Source organism: Typopeltis vanoorti, chromosome 4, assembly GCF_054136105.1.
Source record: "Typopeltis vanoorti isolate ZY-2024b chromosome 4, IOZ_Tvanoo_1.0, whole genome shotgun sequence".
NCBI classification, from domain to species: domain Eukaryota; kingdom Metazoa; phylum Arthropoda; class Arachnida; order Uropygi; family Thelyphonidae; genus Typopeltis; species Typopeltis vanoorti.
The window spans coordinates 41,720,592-41,733,911 of record NC_143552.1 but is presented as its reverse complement, the minus strand read 5'-3'; the positions used below and the strand labels follow the sequence as shown (position 1 = coordinate 41,733,911).

The 13,320-nt window shown below is 34.4% G+C and overlaps 1 protein-coding gene across 1 annotated transcript in view; it reads left to right on the top strand.

The window, feature by feature from the left end:
* Positions 1–13,320, top strand: part of LOC150107254 (vesicular integral-membrane protein VIP36-like) — a 126,663-nt gene that overhangs the window by 92,236 nt on the left and 21,107 nt on the right. The window contains exon 7 of the mRNA XM_090391103.1: positions 6,010–6,062. Within this exon, the coding sequence (XP_090247229.1) occupies positions 6,010–6,062 (53 nt within the window). The remainder of the gene's footprint in view (positions 1–6,009; positions 6,063–13,320) is intronic.

Below are 13,320 nucleotides of genomic sequence, written 5' to 3'. Positions count from 1 at the left end.
CACTTGAAAATTCTGATATTAGCAAACTTTTAATTGTTGCATAACTATCAGTGTCTCTCAGTAAAGCGTTTAAGAATGTTTTGGCTTTGCCCAATAATTTATTACAAAGTATAATTAACAAATGAAAATCTGACCATTTTCCTAAATCTCAAATTTTTTTTGCATATCTAAAAAATGTTTCTATGCTTTCAATACTATCTCCTCATCTTTAACTAAAAAACTTCATGACTAGAATTACTATCTCCTGTAGCCATTTTACTTGAGTCAAGATTTACTTTCTGGAGTCTAAAATAAAGTTAAATCACAACCAATCCTGTAAGTCGACTGTGCCATTTGTTTAGTTAGGGTAATATTAATTTTTATTCAATCTATCCTCAGTTTTATGAGATTTTCTCTATAACAATTATTCCTATTTCCGAGTGTATTTTTATATACACAAGGGTTCACTCTGATTGGTGCAATGACCTTTTTTACTGTTTCTTTCAGAATCCAAAAAATCACTGACTCAAGACTAAATACAAAATAAATGCATTTAATAAAACACAAACAATAGATATACTTCAAATAAAGTTACATAATTAACTACAAATTAATTGGATCCAAAAGCCTTTTAAATAAACTTGCAGTTAAGAGATCAGCCATTCTCTGATTACTGATTTGTTTAACATATACTTCATCTCATTTTACTAGACTAAACACTTTGTTTACACAATAAAATGTACATAGCCAGTTTCTCTGTTAAGGCCTCATGTAGCACACATTAATTCTTCTTGACACTGAAGTGTAAATATTCTGAATTTACCTAAGTATAAACACTTTCACTTCATGCAATTTCTTTCCAATCAGCATTTCTTTGAACATTCCTTTAGAACGTCATTAACAATATCTTCTTTTATTTACGAATACTTATTGACAGTCTTCCACCTCAAAACTCAGTTCTACAATTCCCTTTTTGGAATCTGCTATTAATCTTCCAATCAGCGTTTCTTCGAACATTTCTTTAGAACAGTGTTTCTCAACCTGTGGTCCGCGATGATGGGACAGGTGGTCCGCAGGGAGACTTAAATTAATTAAATAAATATATGTTTTTAATTATCCAAACAAAACAAATTAAAATTGAATAAGTAAGTAAAAATTATTGAAATCAAATGGAGACAAAAAAAAACCAACAAATAGTGTCAGAATGTTCAAAGGTGGAAGCAATAAAACTATATTGTTGTTCATTTCACCCCTCATTTATTATTCATCATTCAGCAGAATGATGAATAATAAAAGAGGGATGAAGTGAACAACAATATAGTTTTATTGCTTCTGCCTTCCCTTGCTGTTTTGTCAGATTTGAAGTGAATATGTGTTATCCACATTTTAGTCAATTACTTGTTTATTGATTTTTATTATTGAAGATTTCCCTCCTTCAACCAAGGCTCGGTATATCTTCAGAAGCGCTAAGTGATACTTGGACAAAGTGTGTCGTGAGTTAACCCAAGTATTTATATAATTTTCGCGAACTTTTTTAATAATGGAAAAGTGGCTTAGATCTAGGACTTTGAAAAGAAGAGCAAATGAAACAGGTGATGCTAACCCTAATTGTGATACACATGTTGTAACGGCAAGTAAATCTGATACTATTAAAGTAGAAGAAACAAGCAATTCACGAAGAAAAAATACAGCAGGGAAATATAATAGTTCATATTTGGCATTCGGGTTTACTTGGTGTGGAGATGAAAGTGAACAGAAACCTCGATGTGTTTTGTGTTATGAAGTACATGAAACCTGCAAAACTCCGACATTTAGAAACTAAACATTGTAATGTGAAAAATAAGCCAATTGAATTTTTTCAGCGACACTTAAGGACATTAAATCATGGGAAAGATATAGTTTCGGCCATGGGTTTTATTAATGGCAAGGCACTGGAAGCATCCTATCTCTTAAGTTTGCCCATAACAAAACACGTTACTGAAAGATGTGTTGATCTGATTCCTCTTTCAATGACACTGTCGGTTGCAGAATTAATGATATGGCAGGTGACGTAGAATCTCAGTTAATCGAAAGAATTAAGAAGAGCTCTTATGCGTTACAAATGGATGAGACTACTGATGTTACAAATGATGTGTATGATAACAACATTCATGATATTCTGTTTTGTAGAACTTTGCCATCCCGAACAACCGGAGAAGAAATATTTCACACTGTGAATAATTACATAATACACAAAGGGATCCAGTGGGGAAAATGTATAGGCTTCTGTTCGGATGGAGCTCACGCCCTTACAGGCAGTAAGTGGGGGTTGTTTCTGTGGTCAAAGAAGTAGCTCCGGATATGAATTGGGTACATTGTTTCATACAAATGTACCGAATAGGGAAGCGTTAGCCTCCAAAGGAATGCTACCAGAATTTAAAACTGTGCCATACAACACTGTAAAGCTAGTTAATTTTATTAAACCTCGATTGTTAAATAACAGATTATTTTCAGTACTTTGCAATGAAATGGGGAGTGAATATATACAACTTTTGCTTCATTCTGAAATTCGCTGGCTTTCCAGGGGCAAAGTACTAACAAGGTTATTTCAATTAAGGCACGAAGCTTTTATTTGTAAATGAACGTAATTCTGATTTTGCATCACTCCTTGTTGACGAGGCATTATTATCAACACTATCCTAGCTTTCAGACATTTTTTCGAAATTAAATGAACTAAATCTCTTTCTTCAGGGAAATTCTTTAACTGTTCTTGATGCCTACGACAAAATAAAAGCATTTGAGAAAAAACTGATTTTATGGATTAATTATGGAAAAGACAGACAATTTGCACCTTTTCCAACATTGGAATCCTTTTTAGTGGAAAATGATATTTTTGTTGATTCTGAGTTTCTGGAAAAAGTTTATGACCACCTTAAAAATCTGAAATGGAATTTTAAAACATATTTTCCGAATAACTTTTATAAGAAATTTCTGTGGGTTCGCAATCCATTTCAGGCTTGCAGTCATGAGATCGACCTTTCATTATCGAAAAAAGAACAGTTAATTGAGCTTTCAAGTGACAGTGAACTTAAAATGCAATTCCGTGATCTTGGTTTGGCTCGATTTTGCATCTCGCCTTCAGTGAGAAGTGAATTTCACGAATTATCTGAAGAAGCATTGAAAATTGTCATGCAGTTTTCTACAACCTATCTTTGTGAGAAAGGATTTTCATCACTCCTTCAAATAAAAACAAAATACAAAGATTGTCTTAGTGTGTGTGTGCGTGCCGATCTTCGACTGAAGTTGATCAATATTGAGCCAGATATCCAGCAACTCTGCAACGACTGAGAAGCTCAAGCGTTTCATTAAAAGTAAGTAGTAACATGATTATATCATATTATTTATTCGTTTAATAAAAATTTAAAACTTTGTTCAATGATGATACACTTTTAATCGTTTACTTCCAATTTAATTATGTTTCCATATGTATTCAAAACATGCTTTTAGATTTATGTTATAAATGAAAGAGTTTTTCCGAAATGTTGGTAATTCCTATATAGGTTTTTAAAAAAATTACAAAAAGTCAAAACGACGTATAGGGAAATAAATTAAAAATTGAAGTTAAACTTTAATTCCAACATTCTAAAATGTTATTTTTCTTGCTTTTCTGTTCGCAAAATTGTCGATGAAATTGTCAAAGTCTATTTCATCACTCAGTTGCTGTTTTATAGACAGTATGACAAGATTTCTTAAACGCCAAAAAAAGTGATGCCCGGGGTGGATCCCCCCCCCCCCCCCCACACACACACCTCTGTAACTTAGTGGTCTAGAATTGTTTTAGGCATTTTACTGGTCCTTGGGCTTAGAAAGGTTGAGAAAAGCTGCTTTAGAATGTCGATTGCAATATCTTCCTTTATTTACCAACATTTGCTGACAGTCTTATATCTTTAAAAACTCATAACTATGATTCCCTTTTCGGAATCTACTATTAATTTTCCTCCGACTGTCACATAAAAACTTAAGTTCCTCCTAACCTAAAAATCTGCCGGCCAGCGTTTTCCTTTCTCTCCGAACGCTCCCTTGTTTACTCCCGTTACCTCGATACTGAATGCTCTCTTTCAGCTTTCAATCACCCATCAAACTCCTCGGCGAGCATGCACACTCCATGAAAGTGGCAAGCAAGAAGCTAAGTATAATGGCTGACACGTCTCCATTAGTGACAAGAGAATGTCTTCACAAAACACAACACTTAATATTTTAAACTACAATAAAATTTCTGAAAGTAACACAGCTCTCCAAATCCAGTAAGTACGTACATTTTTAACTGCTTTACATTTCATTTTGACAAAATAACATCTATAATGGGCACATCGCAAGTGCCGACAATACGTATCTTGAAACCAAAGCTAATAATGTACAACATAAACAATTTGTAAAAATATTCAGAATTTTAAATTATGATTATTTTTACAAGAACATAATAGGTAACTTGTTCTTTTAGAAAGTTTATGAAATCTGATTGTATTAGAAATTACTAATACAATCAACTCTCATTGCAGCACACACCATTATAACAAAATAACTACTTAAAAATTCAAAATAACTATAGGCACAATACTATGCGAAAGGAAATTCACTATAGAAAACTATTCTTATGGTTCCCATGAGTGTGCTATAGTGTGAGTCAACTACAAAATTATAAATTCTCTGGGAAATAAGAAATATCTGCAATTAATTATACAAGGAACCAGAAGTCATCCCTGGAACTTACAAAAGGAATAAATAAAGAGGTAAAAAGTAAATTTTTTTAACACAGACAGTGGTAAGGAGCATAGAATACATTTCCTGAGAGGGTGGGTGGTGAAAGTGCTGATGGTGGATGAGTTTAAGGAGTAGTATGATAGACATTAGATTGACTAGTGTTGACCTCCCACGATGAGTCTTATGACTCCATGGAGCTCAAATAATCATAATTACACTTCATCATCATCATCATCATCAAATTCCTGCCATTACCCTCAAGGGGTGTACAGGATATGACAGTACTACATGAAAAAATTACATCATTACTAACTTCCTATCTACAATTTTCCTCCAAATCAGTCTGTTACTTGTCAAGACTCCAACATTATCAGATCTTATATTTCTATCGTCTAAGGCACTTTGTACCGTATCAATCCACCTATATCTTGGTCTTCCTCTGGGTCGTTTTCCTGCCAACCTGGCAGAGAACACTTGTTTTGCTAATCTTTCCTCTCCCATTCTATTTAAGTGACCATACCATCTGAGATTAGCTCTGCTAACGCATTCCTGGATGCTGACAATGTCTAGTTCTTTCCTAATATCCTCATTTTTAATATGATATTGCCATTGATGCCATCTGTTCACGCCTCTAATCTTTCTCAGGACTCTCATATCTGCGGTGTCTAGTCTTTGGTCAAGTGTTTTACTTCTGACCCAGCTCTCAGATCCATAAGTTAAAATTGGTTTGAACACAGTCTTGTATACAGCTAATTTAGTGTTCCGACTAATTTCTTTCTTATTCCATATGAATTTATTCAATTCATAAAATAAAAAATGATGGTACAACATGACATAATTACTCTTACATTATATTATTATTATTATGTTGACGCCTCCAGGGAGCCCAAGGACTCATCATGGGAGGGCATACTACTCTACTTCGCTAAATACATCTCATCCTCTCCACTATACTTAATTCTCCAACTACGACACTACTACCATCAATGCCATCACCAACAACAGTATTGTAAATTGCATGTGTTCTGAAGGCAGATTTGTTTGTATGCAGGATGAAAAACCCGAGTTTCCGAGAGAAAAACCTTGCTACCACCGTATATGAGCTTGGCTAACTCACCTTCAACTGAAAAAGCCCATATAAGGATTCCCCCTCATCATGACGAAAATCAAACCAGGTCTTTTCCAGTCGAAGGGTGCAATGTTGTGCTACGGCAGCTAATTTGTATGTTAATTGTATTTGTATATGTAATTCTATGTTAATGTTTATATAAAAATTATTTTCAATTTCAGATAATCATGATATCATCTTCATTAAAGTCTTTGAATTGGAAGGACCAGTTGAAGTAAGCTTATTACTTGTTTTATTTAATGAAGGAACTTATCATTTAGTTAAATTAATTTTATGCACACAGATCATGCATTACATATATAACTAAAGAAATATGTATTGCAAATTTTTGTAATGTCTCCTGAAATGTTTTCATGTAGCTCTTAGTGCAAATAGTAAGCTGAAAACTGCTTATAATGAAACTATCTCTTTATAATCCAACCTAAGGCTAAATTTAATTCTAATTAAAATGAAATTAAATAATTGTATTATTATTTAATAACACATTTCATATTGGTTTTTGAAATGTCAGATAACAGTTGAACAGAACATTCATACTACATCTTAAATTCACTATAAATTTCCATACAAAGAAGCAATAGTCTATCCTTTCTTGGACACTTTAATAACATGTAAGCCAAGTGATTTTCTATGAATCACAGGCATATCAGAGCCCTGCTGTTAGCAGATTACATCATTGTGTGGCATTGGAGAAATGGATCGTAAAAAAATTCTTATCACTAAAGCATATACACAATTTTCTTACCACTCTTTTAGGAGAATTGAATACCACAAAACGTTTATGGAAGTTTGACCTACATTCCACTTTCAAACAATGAAATTATCCCCAAATTCAAACAACAAAGATAAACGTTTCCTCACTTGTTCCTATTTTCTCAAGTACTTGTATTCATATGAATTTTCATACTTAGGCCACATGAAACATTCTGCAAATGTGAGAGTTGTGCAATACTCCACGATGCTCTAAATTTGAATCTTTGCACAACTGATGCTTTCTTTGTAAATATGCTTAATGTTGCACTGTTTAAAATTATTGTTGCATGACAATATTTCAGAAACTGGAATGATATATGTGAGCTATCAAATAATATATATTTCTTTAGTTACCTCTGTAAGCTGTTATTTTATTCATTTAGTCTGACCTGCTGACTCGAGAATGCATTGCCATTGGTTGCATTTATAGACAAACACGAAATGCCATTAGCCCCACATGTCAAAAATGGGATTAGAAATAGACAAACCAAACTAATTAATAGTACAGATACATGCATAAAAACATGCTTATCCCTTTTCAACCTTATTCCAAAGTTGTTCGATAAGATTCAGCAATAGCATGTTATACAAGAAGGAAACAAAAGTTATCTTCATGTTCCTCAAATTGCTCTCAAGCAAGTAGTGTTGTATCTCCAAACATGTAGACAAACGATGTTGGCAATTATTCATATGTGGTTTTACATTCACAACAGAGGATCAAAGTATATTTATTTCTTTATTTAGCTGTAATATTTCACTAGCTTTTAACAAGCATCTTCATATGCATACCAGCCACTGAATTATAGAAACCTTTATGCAGATATATGTAAATGTCATTTATGCAGCATATGTGCATCACCACATATTCTAGGCAACTATTTAAGAATGTTACTGGTCAGTAATTGTCAGTAGTGTTGATCACAATGGGAGTTTGATAAAGGGATTATTGTGGGTGTCTGTCTAGCTGGAGCTGCGGTTTTGAAAACAGCAGAGCTGACTGGTTTTTCAAAGGATGAGATATCCTGGGTGTTTAATCAGTGGAAAAATAACCTACATTGCTTGTCTAAGAGGAGTAACTCTGGTCCTACAGGAATGAGATTGCCATTGTCTGAGAAAGCTTGTACAGACAAACAGAACTTCTTGTGTGCAGCAGTTGACCAAAGCATTTAATGAAGGCTGTTCCAAACCCATATCTCACCAAACTATGTGCAGGGAATTGAAGAGGATCGGTATTGGCAGTTACATACCTATACGGAAACCACTGATTTCTGCAGCATTATATGAAAGTTTTTAATTCAGTGGCCAGTATGTGTAGTACAGTTCAAATTTATAATGGATAAAAGAAAAGCACTCGCATCCTATTTTGGCACCCTCTGATGTTGAATAAAAAGGAAGTAGTCTGGGTGTTCATGTCTTTTTTTAAAATATATGTCTCCCACATTTTTGGTAGATTACAGTCAGGCTTATTGAGGTTTGGGGAATGCAACATTACTGCTGCTGATTCCAAAAACAGTCTTCCTGGCTTGTAACAATTTCTATGTAGCACTTAGGTTTTCTTCCAGGTAAAACTTAAGTATAAACTTGTTTATTGGAATTTCTAAAGCATAGTATACTACTACTACTGGCTTTCCTATAAGGGAGATAGCAGATGGCTACAGATCTTTTTTCTTTTTGTCATACACTGCTGGATGTGATAGAAGATGGCATTTATATCAGTGGCTGCCCATGCCCATTTCAGTTGGGTGTGTCATGTGACTTATGCAACCCATGCTACAAAATTCACATCAATTTGACTATGTGATTTCATTTTTATTGATGTATCAACGTTTTAAGAGCGCATAGCCCATCAGCACTCATTTTAATTGGTCCAATGCAATTAATTGTAGGATAACCTTGAATACTTTAATTTATCAATTCATTGCAACCAAATCTGCATAGAGTAAGGGACAATGTGTTTGTTTTAAGATATATTAGAAAAAATAATAAAGGAGAATGCTCTATTTGGTTGGTATATTTGAATTACTCAAAGGTGTAAATATGTAAACCATCATTTATAAGCCATGTGAAAATGGGAAATCTAAAGAAAAGAATGTGAGAGTAAAAATACTTTCATTAATGGCAAATGAATTATTAATAATTAACATTTGTGATATATGTGGGCTATAAGTTGCTGGGTAGAGCAAATGGCATGTGACCATATAAAGTCTAGACATGAATCAGTGAATTTATGATGGCATAATTAAAAAAAAAAAACTTACGAGGAGAGGGGAAAGAGATTTGCTTGCAAAGCATAACTAACCAATAATCAGCAGTCACTAATACATTTAGTAGTTCAGTTAAAGTCCGCGCGGTTAGCCTAGTGGCTTTGCGCTTCGCAACCATATGCCTGGGGAAGGAGTGTCCTAGGTTCGATTCCCGTCGGAGACGTGAGGAGCTGAAGGATCTTCCTCAGCCATAGCCAAGTTAGTCGGTCTTGGGCGCGGGCAGTAGGGTTTTTTCCGCCAGTTTATCTGGTGTTTTTCATCCCGCAAGCAGGCAAACCGGCCCCTTGAACACACAGGGATACAGCCAAGAATACCTTGAGGCATAGGAGTGACCATTCTATCCTCGTATTTCGTTTACGAAATCCAAGCATGCTTGGATTGTGGGCCTTAAAGGCCTGTTAAAACCATTGGGATAGATAGATAGATAGTTCAGTTAAAACCTATGGGTGGGACTAATACAATAAACTAATAATGTTGATCAGATGATTCATTTAGGCATGGCAGGAATACATGTGGTTTGATGGAGCAGCAAATCATCTTGTAAAATTTGTTGTGCATGTTATGCACAACAAATCAGGAAAACCTCGCTTAACACAAATTCCATATGTGCAATAATCAATTAGCGCAGTTGAGTGAAATGATACTATTTCCCACTTTAAGTGAGTGATTTATTTTGACAAAATACAAAAATAGATAAGTAAAATATTAAAACAAGCAAGAACATACCAAACTAATGACATCTTCTCTGAAGAATTTACACTAAGAACAAAATTCATCAATCGAGAAAACTGCACCTAATAAATCTCCTGGTAATGATCTTATCTTTGGTCATATTTTCAAATGCCTTGGCAAAAATGCCAAAGAACAACTTCTGGACATTCCCAATACCTCTTGGTGAACAGGCAAACTTCTAAAAGAATGGAAAAAATCAGTTATTGTACCCATCATGAAACCTGACAAAAATGCTGCAGAATGTCAAAAGCTATAGACCTATCACATTAACTAGCATACTCTGTAAAATTACTGAAAGAATCATACACTCCAGGCTTATGCACTGGCTGACAAAAAATAAGAAAATTAACTACTGCTACCAAACTGCCTATAGAACCCGTCATTCGACAACAGATCAATTATTCCACTTCTGCCAAACAATAATAGATTCATTTCAGGAAAACCAACAAAAAAGACAACTGCCATATTCCTTGATATGACTGCTGCTTTCGATCGTGTTTGGATCAAAAAATTAATACAAACAGTACATGATATTGGAATTAGAGGAAATGCTTTAATCTGGATTGCTGATTTCATTAGAGGAAGAAAGATCAAGGTTAGAATCAATGCAGCAATATCAAGAGAGCGGAGAACCTGGGCTGGTGTTCTTCCCCAGGGCTCAGTACTCAGTCCCTTACTATTCCTTTTATATGTCAATAACATTCATCTCTACCTTACAGAAGACACAAAAGTAGCTTGCTATGCAGATGATATAGCCATCTGGCACACTAGTGCTAAAATCAAAGAATCAGAGGAGATCTAAATAAATCCATGAAAGGATTAGAAAAATGGTTAGATGAACTTGAACTGAAAATCAACCCAGACAAAACAAAACTAAGGACCTTTAGTACAGAACAGAAAAAATAGACATTCCTACAATCCCAAAGTCATGATCAACAACAAGCTAATTGAAAAAGTTGCAAATCCAAAATACCTTGGTATTACGCTTGATCAGGAATTATGTTTTGCACAACAGAGCTCTAAAAAAATTAAATGTACTGAAAAGACTTTGTGGAACAAATTGTGGTGTAAAGCCAAAAATCCTCAAAACTATTTACACTACACTAATAAGGCCAATAATGGAATATGCAGCACCTATCTAGTCACCTTCGGCCTTATCAGTAAAGGAAAAATTAGACAAAATACAAGCAAAAGCATCCAAGATTATCATTGGTGCAGTCTCATCCACTAACAATATCAGAGCCCGACAGGAATGTGGGCTCGACCTGCTGCAGGACAGACCAAAATTTGCCGCCATAAAATTCATAAATAATATCAGAAGCTACCAAAGCAATCATATCTCCCTAAAAACATATGAACATTGGAATCAAAAATGCAGACTTCACAGATCATCAACTTTACAATATGATGACACTATCAGGAAGGAAATAGGTCTTGATCAGCTAAATGCCCACATAAACAAAGAACCTCTATTTTCCAGTCCTTTACCTCCAAATACCTCAATAAATCTAAACCTTGCCAAACTCTGTACAAAAAAAAATCAAAAGAAATGCTTCAAGAAAAAGGCCTAAATACCATCAATCTTCTTTCATCCTCCAAACAGGTTATTTGTTATACCAATGGATCGTCAGACACCAATATGATTAATGGAGGCACTGATGTTCTTCTTCTACTCCCGAAAGGTGAAAAACTTTCAATAAAAGTTGGATCTGGGAGAATTGCTTCCAATTTTACTAGCGAACTTTATGCAATAAATAAAACACTCAAAGCTTACTTAAAATTATCATCATCTCAACAATCTGAGGGAATTATAATTTACAGTGACTCGAGATCAGCTATGGAGGCAATACCAAGCTCACACAAGACATCCATAAACTCTTAAATCGACCAAGTTTAGGAAAAAGTTGCATTTTACAATGGATTCCTGCTCATGTAGGCATTGATTACAATGAAGCAGCTGATAAATAGCAAAAGAAGCCAGAGAACTCAACCAAGAAACTCACATGATAACTCTTGCTGATGCTAATGCACTAGCAAAAGCTAAACCAATTCCACTAAAATCGGTGATACAACATCAAATTCCCGAAATCAATGCTGACAGAAAGACCTCCACCACAATAGCAAGACTACGAAAAGGACATTATAGAGGAATGAAGATCAATACAGATGATATGAGAACATATAGAAACTGCATCAACTGCCCCAATAATGAACTGACACCCGCTCACATCTTTACCTGTCCAGCAATTACAGCAGCCTTGCAAGAAATAGATCCTAATCCTGAACAACAGCTCTATACAAACAAAATCATCGACATAGCCAAAGCAGTTCAAGAAGCACATGGAAACATCGAAGACTCTTCAAAGGACAAGAAAACAACAACAAGTGAGTGATTAATCAGTTAATGAAATTTTTTGTTGTCAATCCGCAGCAAGTGGTGGCACTTGTCAATGTAGCTGCCAGTGGGTGGCGGCCAGCGACACTCGGCAGTTGACACAAAGCTATCATCACAACCACACACGTTCAAACTCTGTTCTCTTGCTCAATCACATTTTTCCTTCATTTTGCTTTAATTTAGATACCTATAAGGCTTTATTATATTCAACTCCCTGATATGGAAAAGAGAAAGACTGATAAAGAAAGTGGCAGTAATAATAAGAGAAGAAAAGTCATTATGTTAAAGGAAAAGCTGAAAAATTTGCTCGATTTCCATTCAGAACAGTTAAGTGAGAATGATCTCTTTCAACTAGAAGAACAGCATGTATTATGAAGAAGAGAATGTTACGACTAAGAAGCTAACTCCAAAAGAACTAGAGCTCGTTTTCAATCACATTAAGCATGCTAAGGAAATTTTGTTTGATGCTGATCCTGATATGGAATGAAGCTTCGAAGTCCATCAAAATCTTGATAAAACGATTGCCAGCTATCACAAATTACATGACAAGATGAAAAAGCCGGGCACTATTCAAACATCTTTACTTATTTTTTTTTTTTTTTTGTTAAAAAAAAGGTAGCTCAATCAAATGTTTAAACATTAAATAAAAATTTAGCAAATTGATTTTTATCGACTTTGATGATTTCGTCTCCTAATATAGCTTATAAATTTTTTTTTTCAAATTTATGCTAACTGATGGATGAATTATAATTATTCTTATTGTTTATTGTATTTGATTAATGTGATTTTGTTTAGCATGCATTAATTGGATTAATTAATCACGTTAGGTGAGGTTTCCTGTATTTCGCTTTGTTTTCTAAGAATTTTCTTTTGTTTACTGAGACTCAGTATACATTTTATGCAATAATAGGATACATAATATCTGATCATTATCAGAATTATCCACACTTTCAGGAATCCTACATTAATTAGTTTTATTTATTGTTATTTTTTATTTAGTGTCAGCAGCTCTTCTGCCTTTTCAATAATAGATATCTCACACATGCTAGTATTGGGTCGGCAAATAAGTTTGTTCGGTTTATGCGTTAGTACAAGTTAACGCCTCTTTGCCTGTCGCTATTGTTGCACTACTGGGCAACACTATTGTGCAGTTGAAAGACGACATTTCACATAACCTTTCAGTGAATTTTCGTTCGGCCTATTTCAGTTGCGTGTTTGTAACATATTTTTAGAAATGGAAGGAAACAACATACATTAACGGCATATTTTGCTTTTTTATTTTAAAAAAGGAAAACGAGCTGCAGATGCCCATAAAAAATATGCAGCAT